The 11,724-nt window shown below is 39.7% G+C and overlaps 1 protein-coding gene across 1 annotated transcript in view; it reads left to right on the top strand.

Moving 5' to 3' along the window:
* The first annotated feature begins 6 nt into the window (after nt 1–6).
* Nucleotides 7–11,724, top strand: part of NT5DC3 (5'-nucleotidase domain containing 3) — a 20,471-nt gene continuing 8,753 nt past the window's right edge. Inside the window, exons 1-6 of the mRNA XM_042050673.1 lie at nt 7–149; nt 3,007–3,191; nt 6,111–6,185; nt 6,611–6,666; nt 8,833–8,923; nt 10,644–10,781. Of these exons, the coding sequence (XP_041906607.1) occupies nt 98–149; nt 3,007–3,191; nt 6,111–6,185; nt 6,611–6,666; nt 8,833–8,923; nt 10,644–10,781 (597 nt within the window). The 5' untranslated portion in view covers nt 7–97. The remainder of the gene's footprint in view (nt 150–3,006; nt 3,192–6,110; nt 6,186–6,610; nt 6,667–8,832; nt 8,924–10,643; nt 10,782–11,724) is intronic.

Here is an 11,724-nt window from a genome sequence, read left to right as displayed (position 1 = left end):
GGGCGCGGGCGGGCGGCGGGGCCGCGTCCTGCCCGCCGCGGGGGCCGCTCCCCTCTGCACCGTGGCCCCGCAGCAGCAGCAGCAGCCGTCGCCCGACATGAAGAGCTACCTGTGGTCGCGCTACAAGGAGGCCAAGAGGGTCACCAAGGGTGAGCGGCGCCCCCTCAGCGGGCCGGAGCGCCGCCGCTCCCGGAGGGAATGGATCCGTGGTGGCGGCTGGGAGCGGGGCAAGGGCGAAGCCTGTGGGGGCAGCGGGAAGGGTCCAGGGGGCGAGCCGCGGGTCCGTCCCTCAGCGGCTGCGGCGTCCATGTGCTCTGCGCTCCCGTGATGTGCTCAGGGCCAAACCGGGAGCGCGGGGAGACCCTCACCGGGTGGGTCCTGTGGGCCGGACACCGGGGACACGGGCTGTGGGGGCGGCTGCCCCTTCATCCTCCCCTCGAAGGGAGGGCTGAGCCCGTCACACCATCGCCCGTCCGGGGCCGCGGCTGTTCGGAGCGCCTTTCGTACAGCGCAGCTTGGGCCGGGCAAGGTGGAGGCGTGTTGTGTGGAAAAGCAATGTAGAAAGAATATCGAGAAGTTGGTCATCTCTTTGATGACTTTTATATATATACACAACTATTCTGAAATAGGCTGCTCTTCCAAAACGTTAAATTGCTGTGGAGTTTTCGACGACTCTTTTAATTCTGCCTGTGGTTCTATTCTAACACTGTGTGAGGCATTATAAAATGCTCACGGTACATACATGACCTTAGGAAGCCCTGCTCTTCAGCCTAGCCAGGCAAAAAGCTAGGGGAGAAACGCTTTCTTACTTCTGCCCTTGCTCCGGTGGGAGGAGTATTACCAAGATAATATTTGTTTGAGTATGTGGTCTTTTCTGAGAGCTGAAAGAAAAAGATGCAGTGTGCTCCACAATACCAAGTGGAGGGCATGTCCTGTAGTGGCAATGGATGGTGCTTTATATTGCATGTTTTGCCTTTAAAAAAAGAAATTATTGTGTTATCCTCACTTAGGAGTCTTGAATGTGAACTGGGACTTCACAATGCTGGGTGCAAACAAAGCATTTATGAATGTAAAATAGCGTCAGCATTTTAGAAGTGAAATTAAAAGCTATGTTAGTGATTTCAAGAGAGGTCTGTAGGCTTTGGAGGGTGAGATAAGGGATAGGAAGAAGGGAAGTGCCTTTTATTTTGATTCTATTTTTTCTTTTCCTGTTTTTGGAATTAACTTTTTCTTGTTCAAACCCACACCCAAATAATACTTAAGTGCTGAGGTAGGGTAATGTTGTGAGAAAATAAGTTGGTCAGTGGGTGTGAATTGGTGAAAGATGAGGCAACTGCTTCTAGAATATTTCAGAGTATTGTATTACAAGCTAAGTTACCCAGTGGCTTCATATATATGATATTTCAGTTAGTTACAGCGTTGAGATGACAAAGGTCTCCTGTTTTTTGACCCAAGATTTATAGCACTTGTGATGCTGTCTACTGGCCAGAATGTCTAATAGCCAACTGTTTATACTGTCTGTTTTCAGCCAGCAACTAGTCAAGCTTTTTTTCAGCTGAAGTATCTTTTTATCTATATATAGCTACATAAATATCTTTATTTTTAAAACAAGTGTTGACTCACCAATCTGCACAATTGACATTTGAAAAAATACTTTATAATACAGAAATAGGTGTTGTAACGTGATTTTGGAAGCTCTTTAAAAAGTGTGCTTATGGCTTCAAGTAAATTGAATGTTCCGTGGCCCTTTCTATGGAGTAGGAGTATTTGCCTTAACCATAGCAGGTCAAATTGCATTTGATTTGATTGCTGGGCTTTATTTGAAGTTTGGAATTAAACTCAGTGAATTTGCTTTTCTTCCTCTCTTGAAAATTAAAAGATTTGGGTGTCTGCATCTGAAGTCTGCACACCGACCTGCGTTGTTGAGATGTTTTCAATGATGGAGCATGTAGGGATCTGTCCTCAGAGCTGAAGGTGTTGAGAGAAGCTTCAGCAATTCCTTTTAGACCTATATGGAAAGTAACCAAACAAAGCATATTCCCTTTAAACTCACCTTTTCAAACACAGATTTAAGATGAATGATCCCCTTTTTTTCCACTAGTAGAGCAGTCTGGAGTATAAAGACTGTATATGAGAAGGGAAGGAAGGAAAACATGCTTATGTTTTATGCTGCCAGGAGAGTAGCATTTAACCTCCTAATGTTGATTTTTCAAGTTTTGTAAACAAGGAATATAAACACTCTCAGTGTTTAGTACTGACATTGGTGTTGGTCCTAAAGTTACCTAATATATTACGGTTTTAGCTTCTCAGTGTACTTTTCCATCAAATATCAACAGAAACATACCCTTAAAAATGGAAGTGGTTTACACACTCTGTGTGTGTGCAGAGAATAAGCAGAATATTTTTGGTTTTCTGATTTTCTAGGAATTTAATAAGCACAGCAATGTGTATGTGACAGTTATATACACAGTCACATAAAGTTTACTTGTGTGAGTTGAAATTGAGTAGTGTGGTAACCTTAAAATGGTTAAAAAAAATTTAAAGCAATATCAAATTAAAACAATGTCAGTTCTGCTTCAGGGGCAGGAGCTGGACCAAGTAATGGGAGGAGAAGACAAGGCTCCTAGAGTAGTAGTAATAATAATGTAATAATATTCTTCAACTCCAAATTAATTTTCAAAAGCATTAATAAATGTGTTAACGCAGTTAGCAAAAAATTATGTCTGGTGTTCTATGATAAGCAAGATGCCAAAATGCATCTTCTCTTCAAACTTGGACTGCAGAGAATAGTGTGCTTTGAATAAAAACTATGGATCACCAAGACAAGTTAGGGACAGCATGTTCAATAGCATTATATTCTTAAGGATTAGCTGGTTAGTGTGAATTAATTTGATAGTTTCCATCATCATTTAGCAGTACTTAGCAATTGCTAATGGATTTCTATGTCTTTATTTAAATAAAACTGCAAGGCTGATGTAACTTCTTTTTCCTCTCCCCTGTTCACAGAGTTGGTTCCTTCAATTATGAGTAACATGCTGAATCCAGATGCTATTTTTTCAAACAATGAAATGAGCTTGTCAGACATTGAGATTTATGGGTTCGATTATGACTACACATTGGTCTTTTATTCTAAACACCTGCACACTCTCATATTCAATGCTGCTCGAGATCTTCTTATTAATGAGCATCGGGTAAGTAAAATTAATGTAATAACAATAAATGTATGATTGAAGAGTATAATAAATCATTTTTGACTGAGAGGCATAAATCATCTTTTCATGCCTCAGTCCTAGCTTGGCTCCCTTATAGCACATTTTGTACAACAGCTACACATGCACAGCAGAAGCCCTGTTTTATTCTCAGCTGCAGTTTTGAGCAGAGAGCAGTCTGTTAAGGAATACAGTTATATTTGTTTTATCTCTTAATGGGGGCGTGAGGTTTGTTGTTTGTTCCTGAATGTCACTTATTGGAGTCACATTAATAAATAAGAAGCTTAAAAGTTACCATCACTGTGTTTTATCCCTTGCTGTGAGTGCAGCAATTAATTTCCCTATGAAATATTTTTAGCTGGACTTCTCAGCAGGGCTTTGATTGCACTGAGTGCTTGCGAGGTGCTCTGTGTGTGTACCTGGCATTTCAGCTGCCTTGGCTGAAGGGGCAGTGTGTGCAGGAATCAGAGCCTGGATACAAGGAAGTGTTCAGCTCAGAGCACTGCCCTGTTGCCTCTCCAAGCAGTGTTCTTGCATCGGTGACCAGTTGACATCCAGGCAGTTTGGAGCTGGTTGTTGTCAAGTTTGGGGATGGGAGAAGTTCCCATGTGTCAGGAAGTGGAGATGGGTGACTTTGGAAACTGAAGGTATGCTGGGAGAATGACTGGAAAAAGCCCCATGTGAACTAGAAGCAGCAAAATTAATTAAACTGTAGGACTTGCAGGAGAGCAAAAGACAAAAAGTCCATGGAGTATCTTAATGAAACTGCTTGTGTATTTTTATGCAACCTAAATCCGAATGCGTGGTGTAATTCTACTTTCGTATTTGAATCTAAAGGTTAGGAGCTATATATAAACACTTATAAATATCCTTGGAAGTACAAACAAAACTTCATGGGTGTCACAAGCATACACAGCTTTATCTCCCTGCAATTTTGGCATGTCTTGATAGCAATTTCTGTGGAATGTGTAAATATACTTTATTAAAGCTACATGGTTCTTGGAAAAACCCATGCTACTGTAGGAGTCAAGATTAATTCTTGTAGACAAAAATTCTAACCATGTTCTGCTTTTACTATTTGAATGGATTTGGGTAGCAATAGCTTTCCAGTTTGTCTCAGTTAAAATTTCCTGACTTCTACTAAACAAAGCTGTAATTAATTTTTGAGACAGCTTATTGAAATACATTGTCTCCTTTTGGAATTTAGAGGGACAGCAGTTTTTATTGGTGCTATCTCTGTGGCTGCTTGTATTGTTAATATTTTTTTTGCCTTTACCATTAGAACAAAACCCTCTAGACAGTGTCCATTATGACTGTCACAGTCAACCTAAAAGATGGCCAATTTTGCAGTGTGAGGTAATACATCAAAAATTGCAAAATGCAGTGTAGGAAGCAAGGAATTGTCCAAGAGAATAAACATGAATTTAATGCTAATCACGAAGCTGGCAGCAGGTGTTCTATGTAAGCTCTTGCTCCTGGGTTTATTTCTTTCCTGATGCACAGGCCTTGTGCCTTTTTATCAGGACTTCTGTTTCAGTCCAGTTATGCTTATCCCTACCAAAATTGGGGTAAGCAAACAGTACCATTTTCATCATTTCTTTGTTTGGTTTGCAAGGAAGCTTTGATTTGTGTGCCAGGGTAAGCTCAATCTTTTCTTCGCACACTGACATGTATCTGGAAAGACAACTTTCTAGTAGAATAAACTAAAGTAGCAAGTCAAGTGTGCGGAAATTTGATAAAGTCAGAAATAAATCTCATTGTACCTGCTTGATGTGGTTGCTTTGGGGCACGTGCAGTGCATAGTAGTTTTCAGTTGATCACATTCTCTATCATTCCCTGACGATTTCCCTTCTGTCTCTGCTTCATGTTCCCTGACCAAACCCACACCTCTTCCAACCTGTCTGTAGGCTTTTGATGCTGTTTTTCTTTCAGATCAGTAGCCTGCCCCACATCTTCTGGAAGTGGTAGTAGGGATGATAGGACTGTTTTCTTTAACTGCAGATGCCTGTACTCAGTACAAATGCAATCTACAGCAGTTGCAGAGCAAGTCCTCGTCAGCAAGATAAGAACTTTGGGGGGAAATTGCAGTTTATTTCTTGTAAAAGTAGCTAGAGGCTCTGTTGAAGCTGCATAATGCACTTTTTCCCTGAAGGCTTGTAAATTAGCCATATATGTATGGAGAGTGTTGTAGAGAAGGTGAAAAACAATGTCAGGTTCTAAGGCTGATGTAACCTGTGGGAAGAAAATGAAGGATTGCCTTCCAGTGGCTTAATCAAAGAAATGATAGTTTTCTCAGGCCTTATTGAAGCCACTGAAGCATTTCACCCTTTAAAAACAAGTGGACAAAACCCTTAGCCCAAGAAATGCACCTAGTATTTCTTTTCATGGCAACCTGTGCTTAAAGCAGGACAAAATTAGGGCGGACTGAAAATGGGCTTGTACTAAAAAATGTTAGACTACAGCTCACAATGTATAATGGTGTGAGCTACCTACATTATATATAAAGAACCTGAGGGAAGAGTGCATGACAGACATTTAGTTCAAATGCATCTCTAAAGAAAATTTTTTTTACTGTATTAAGAATGTATTAATAATATATTAAATTGACTTTTTTGAACAAGAGGCTAATGTTCAAAGGTAATCACTACAGAGTACCTGGATGTTCAGGTTCCAGGATGGACTTAAATTTAAAACAATGACCTTGGATTTTGGAAAAATGTTTGACTTGTCTTGTACTGTGTACATATGTTCCTGCAAATCTCACCAGCCTATGAAAAATTCTCTTAAATGATTAGAGCAAATGAGAAGCATAGGAAACTTAGACTTTTAAAATTTTGCAGAAACAATTTTTATTCATTTTGATCATGGTTTTCAAATCAAATCATTGCTCTCTTTTCTTAGTATCCTGCAGAAATAAGAAAATATGATTATGATCCCAATTTTGCCATCCGAGGCCTTCATTATGATGTGCACCGGGTATGTATAAACAACTTTGTGATGAGTTATGTACTGTGGAGAACATGGCCAAAGAAAATAAATAGAGCTTTTAAGCCTTCTAACTTTTCACTCTGCATTGATGTGTAAGGATTTTGTTTCATGTTTTTGTCTTTAATAGCAAGTTTTATTATTATTATTAATTATTGTTTTTTAAATGGTTCTTAAGTAGGAAATATTTTGGGCATTTTGTTCTCATGGTGGGTGGGGAAGGGTGCAACAGGATAAACCTAGGTAAAAGTCATTGATAAAAGTATTTTCAAGCTGTGAAGAAAGTTGAAGGGAGAGTGCTCAGGTGTTCTTGAGACAGAAAGGTTGTAGATAAAATTGCTTTGATTCTTGTAATTTCATGTCAAATAGTTGATGTGATAAAAATTGTTATTTTCTTTTTTTTCCTGACCTGCAAGGCATTATTAATGAAGATTGATGCTTTTCATTATATTCAGCTGGGAACAGTTTACAGGTAGGTAAAGTTACTTTCTCTCTATAATAACCGTACATGCTCTATTTTTTGAGTCTTTTATAACCGCATTTATTAGCGTACAGCTTGGATTCTTACCAGGAGCTGTGCCCTGATGAGCACAGGCACGAATGAGCATTGCAGCCTTGCTGGAAGGGGTTTTCTTTGCACCTCTCTGTGTACACACAGACGTGTACACATCTACTGCCTGACCCAGCACAGCTGATTGCCCAGTTCAGCCCTGAGAGAATTGGCAAGCTGGTTGGTCACATAGTGCTGACTCACTTTGTTTCCGGCTGTTAAATTGTGCTGAAAGACATCTAAAAATACCCTGATGACTTCTCTGCTGTTGCTTTCTATGTAAATAATTGTCACAGAGTGCCTGTTAGCGTGACTTTGGTGTGGTTGTGGAGACACTTGAGAGGTCCTGCTGTGTTTGCACAGAGCTTTTAAGTTTGGACACATCAACCAAATCAAACTTGCACCACACTCGGTACCAGATTTTAAGTTAAACCAGAAGCCAGAGCACCTTTATAAAGTCATTGGACAAAAAGACTTTTACCCAAGTTTATTCTGTTGCACTCTTAGTTGTTTTCCATCACCCACCATGAGGACAAAATACCCAAGTTTGGGTCCAAAAGGTGGTGTGACCTGGAAATGATGGTTTGCACCACCTTCATGCTGTTTCCCCAAACACCTGTACAGGGATGAGGGGAGGAAAAGAGAAGCTGAAGGCTCTGAGGGTTGATGTTAAGATGATGTGTGGTTATACAGCTGCACAGTGAACTGTGTCAGGACTGTGAGTCTTGTGGTAAAAGTAATCTACAGCTTTGCCTAGGCAGTCATCTCTTCACTGTGGTTTTCACTTGTCTGTTGTGCTCTGTTGATTTGTGCTTAAGTAGCTCCTGATGCTCAAGTGCTTTCTCCAGCAGTATTCAAATACCACTTGGCATAGCTGTGTGCAGACTAGAAGGTACCTTCTCAAATCTGGTGGTGTTACTTGGGATCTGGTTTACATTTTGGTTGCATTTGTGTTTGCTGCTGTGGAGGGGGTGATGCTGAACTCTGTATGTTACAAAACACAAGTATTATCTGCCCTGTTTGTGCACAAGAGTGACTTGAATGCTGGAGTCCTGCCAGCAACAGCTCAGAGATGTGTACCAGTTGGTGTGGGGGCAGAAGTGCAGTAAAGGAGCTGGTTAGTGTGGGACTCTGCCACCACAGAAGCCCTGAGGAAGTTCATGTTTCATGCCTTTCCACTGCAAAGCTGGTGTGGACTCTAAGCACTGAAAGCACTAGGCTTGTGAATCAATTTATTTTTTAATGCCTGGCAACGGTTCTTGGTCAGACCACAGAAAGGGAGGCACTGAAATAATGGTATGTTTTACAAGGCTGCAGAACACCATAAGTAGGTTTGGAAAAAAAGAGACCAGCTGATCTGGTTTTCATTAGTGTTTTTTTTAATCTCAAGTAAAATCTCAACATTTCTGTGGCCTCTTGTGAAGATGTTTGCATGCCTGCGGTCTTAGAGATGCTTTAGGGCAAGATGCTTGATACTGTAAACATTCATAATCAAACCAAAGCCTTTAATCTCTTAATAGTTGATAAACTCTTCTTTCCCATTTGTTGTTATATTTTAATGTTTTAATTATTTATCAGCTATCCTTCAAGTAATTTTCAGTTTTGAGAAACTGAACTCTTCATACAGTTTAAAAGAAATTCTTATTTAGTTAAGGGTTGTGTATATTTTTCACTCCCTTAAATCTTCAAGGTCATGCTGCAGAATAATCTGGTTTAAACACTATCATATCATCAAAGCTGTATAAAAGAAAAGGCAGAGTGAGGAATTACTTTGTGTTAAGAAACTGGAAGTTCCAACCACTTCTTAAAAAACCCCTTGAGGCATAGGTTTAATGGAGACTAATAAGCTCTTTTCCCATAAGAAAGTAGAAATGACTTAAAATTGGAATGTGTTCTGCATGCATGAGCCTGTTAAAATGTTACTTGTTTGGTAAGGAAAGATGCTGTTTTAACTTAAAAACAAAAGTGTTTCTGTTACATTATTATTGTTTTAATAAGATCCAAATCTAAGTGTTATTCTCTCAGAGTTCGGTGATTACTTGAAAATTTTACTCTGACTTTTGAGCTAAAGCTAGTGTTGTTTTCCAGAGGCCTCAGTGTTGTCCCAGATGAAGAAGTCATTGCAATGTATGATGGTTCCCATGTCCCTTTAGAACAAATGAGTGACTTTTATGGAAAGGTAAAACCACAAAATGGTTTTTAAAATCGGTTGGGGGTTTTTTGTTTGTTTGTTTTTATTTTTTCATTTTGTGGGGCTTTTTTTTGTTTGATTTGGGCTTTTTTTTTTTTTGGCATGAGGATAGTGGTGTTTAAATTTTGTTCTCATTATAACTACCAGTTACATTTTCTCAATATATCATTGACTTCAGTTCAGTGCTGTATGTGAAGTTTGCCCTCGAAAGTGACAAATAACTTTTCTTTCTCCTGCTCACTGTAGTTTCTTCTCTGACTGTTGCCTTACCAAGTCATACGGACAGAGTGGTGGAACACAGAAAATCAAGTGACTTGCTCAGTGTTGCAGAGACAATCTGATAAAGGCTGGGAAATGAACCATATCTGGTTCATGTACTTTACTTTTTCCTGGTAGTCTGATGGCTTAGGTGGTGTAGCAGCAAGAAAATGCACGGAGGCAACTCCTGCATGCAACTGGCAGAGTGACAGTAAGAGGATTTGACAAAAGATGAGTGATAGAAGATGAAACTTCTAAGTTAGATCTTGAACTTTGTCAAGAGAGTTGGTTTTTCCCTCTGGTGGGTTGCTTCCTCTTTCCCAAATGAAGAATGAAGCTGACTTTTTGCTAAAAAGCCAAGTTTATTTCACTCCTTTTGTGTACAGATGTTAATTCCATGTTGACATGAAAAGCCCTTCTTTGTGATGTGGAGTGTTTTATTGTTCTTGTACTTGTTCTTATTTTAAGGAGCTGAATTTAGAATTCCTGAATCTAGTCTCTGCAACAGTTGTGAATATCACTCTGGTGTTCCCAGATGCCTTGGTCTGTTTAGGTCTATACTTTCTTTGATCTTGGAAAGGACAGTGGCAGGACAAGAGGCAAGGGACACAGACTTGAAACACAGGAGGTTTCCTCTGAACATCAGGAAATGCTTCCTTTGCTGTGAGGCTGACCTAGCACTGGCACAGGCTGGTTGCCCAGGGAGGTTGTGGAGTCTCTGTGGTTGGATACAAAAGCCATCTGGACAAGGTCCTGGGCAGCTGGCCCTAGGTGGCCCTGCTTGAGCAGGGGGTTTGGACAACATGACCTCCAGCAGGGCCTTACAACCTCTGCTCTGTGTTACTCTGATCCCAAGCTGCTTGTTTTACCTCCCTACTTATTGAGAGGTATTTGTGCTGTATTTGCTGTTATATAATGAGATTCTCTACTTCTGTGAAACATAACTATTGTTACAGCTTTTGCAGAATAGAAATTTCTTCCTCTGTTATTGCACTGGTTATTGTAGATCCTTACAACTTTTTATGGTCTCATTTCAAGGAGGTAAATTGTTTTGCAATCCTCATTACTATTCCATTTTACTTAAAAAACCACCAAACTAATAAGAGAACCTCCATCCCTCATCCATCAGTGCCTCTTGTTTTTGGAGGTACAGACTTCTAGTGAAGGCATTCTCTTGACTTTTAGCTGAGCACTGTCTTGTTTTTATGAATTAAAATACTGCTCTTAAGAGTAATGAGTTGGATTTATTTGAAGAATCGATCACAACACTTTTTTTGGAGGTACTTTATTGAAGGTCTTAGTTGAAAAAGAATCTGTAGCAATGTGAACAGGGATGGCAAAAGCTGAGTATCTGCAACTAAGCTGAAGTGTTTATACTGAACAAATGAAACTGTTCTAATCTGAGAAATGCCTGATTTGTTTTTCTTTCCTTTTCTTCCCATCACTGTAGAGCTCACAAGGGAATACAATGAAGCAATTCATGGATATATTTTCCTTGCCAGAAATGACACTCCTTTCCTGTGTGAATGAATACTTTCTGAAAAACAACATAGACTATGAACCTGTTCATCTGTACAAAGATGTCAAGGTAGGTGTCAAGTCTTGAAGATCTAGATTAACTTGTATATTTGTGTGTCTTCTCTGTGAACACTTCAGGAAGCTTCTACCCATTGTGTCAGCCTCAGTGAAATACCTCACCTTAGGTTTTGTATGGAGTAATTATGGATATACAGCCATAAAAACATGAGTAAAATAAGGTAGAGCTTGGAAAAGAATCAATTGAAATATGTTTGAAAGCTGACGTTCTAGGGCTGTTGCTCTTTTGGTAGGTTTGAGGGGTGAATAGGGGGAAAGTTAAGAAGATCTTCTAAGGCAATAAAAGTTCTTTTGTTGTTGAACATATTTTTTCGCACTATCAGGAATTTAACAAGCTATAGGGAATGTAAGAGGCTATAGGGAATTCCCATTTGGAGCTTTCAGTTTTACTGCATCTTGGCTAGCGTACAATCATTTGCTATCTTGGGCTTTTGGACTATCTATTTTGCCTGTTTACCTCTCTTCCTCCTCCAGAAAAACTCTAGCACTAGTCTAGAATAATTTTACCCTCTTGATTCCTCAGGATGTGTCCTGCAGTGGAGTTAATTTTATGTTATGGTTATGTAACATAGAGAGGGCCAGTTCTTGTCGTTTCTGCTGAAGCGTGTATAGAAATTTCTGCACTATTCAGTATTAGAAGCATTTTGGAAACCCTGTAGTGGTATTTTTTGAGGACATACCCCATGTAAGTACCAAAATGGCACTACCACTGTTCTAAACAAAGCTGGCTGGTGCAGAGCTGGCTGAGGAGAGCTATTAAATGCATCCAGAGCGCCTTATAAATACTTTGTTCAAGCATTCAGCTTCTTTCATCTGTGTGTAAATTTCTTATGTAAATAATCAGGGCATTTGTGAGTGATTGTAATCTAAAATCTGTCAGATGTACAACTTCTTTTTTTTTTTTTTTTTTTTTTTTTTTTTTTTTTTTTTTTTTG

The sequence above is a fragment of the Corvus kubaryi genome, unplaced genomic scaffold (genome assembly GCF_017639235.1).
Source record: "Corvus kubaryi isolate FWS band 111438036 unplaced genomic scaffold, C.kubaryi_AGA036_p1.0 74, whole genome shotgun sequence".
Classification (NCBI taxonomy): Eukaryota; Metazoa; Chordata; class Aves; order Passeriformes; family Corvidae; genus Corvus; species Corvus kubaryi.
This window is presented reverse-complemented; position numbering and strand designations above follow the sequence as displayed.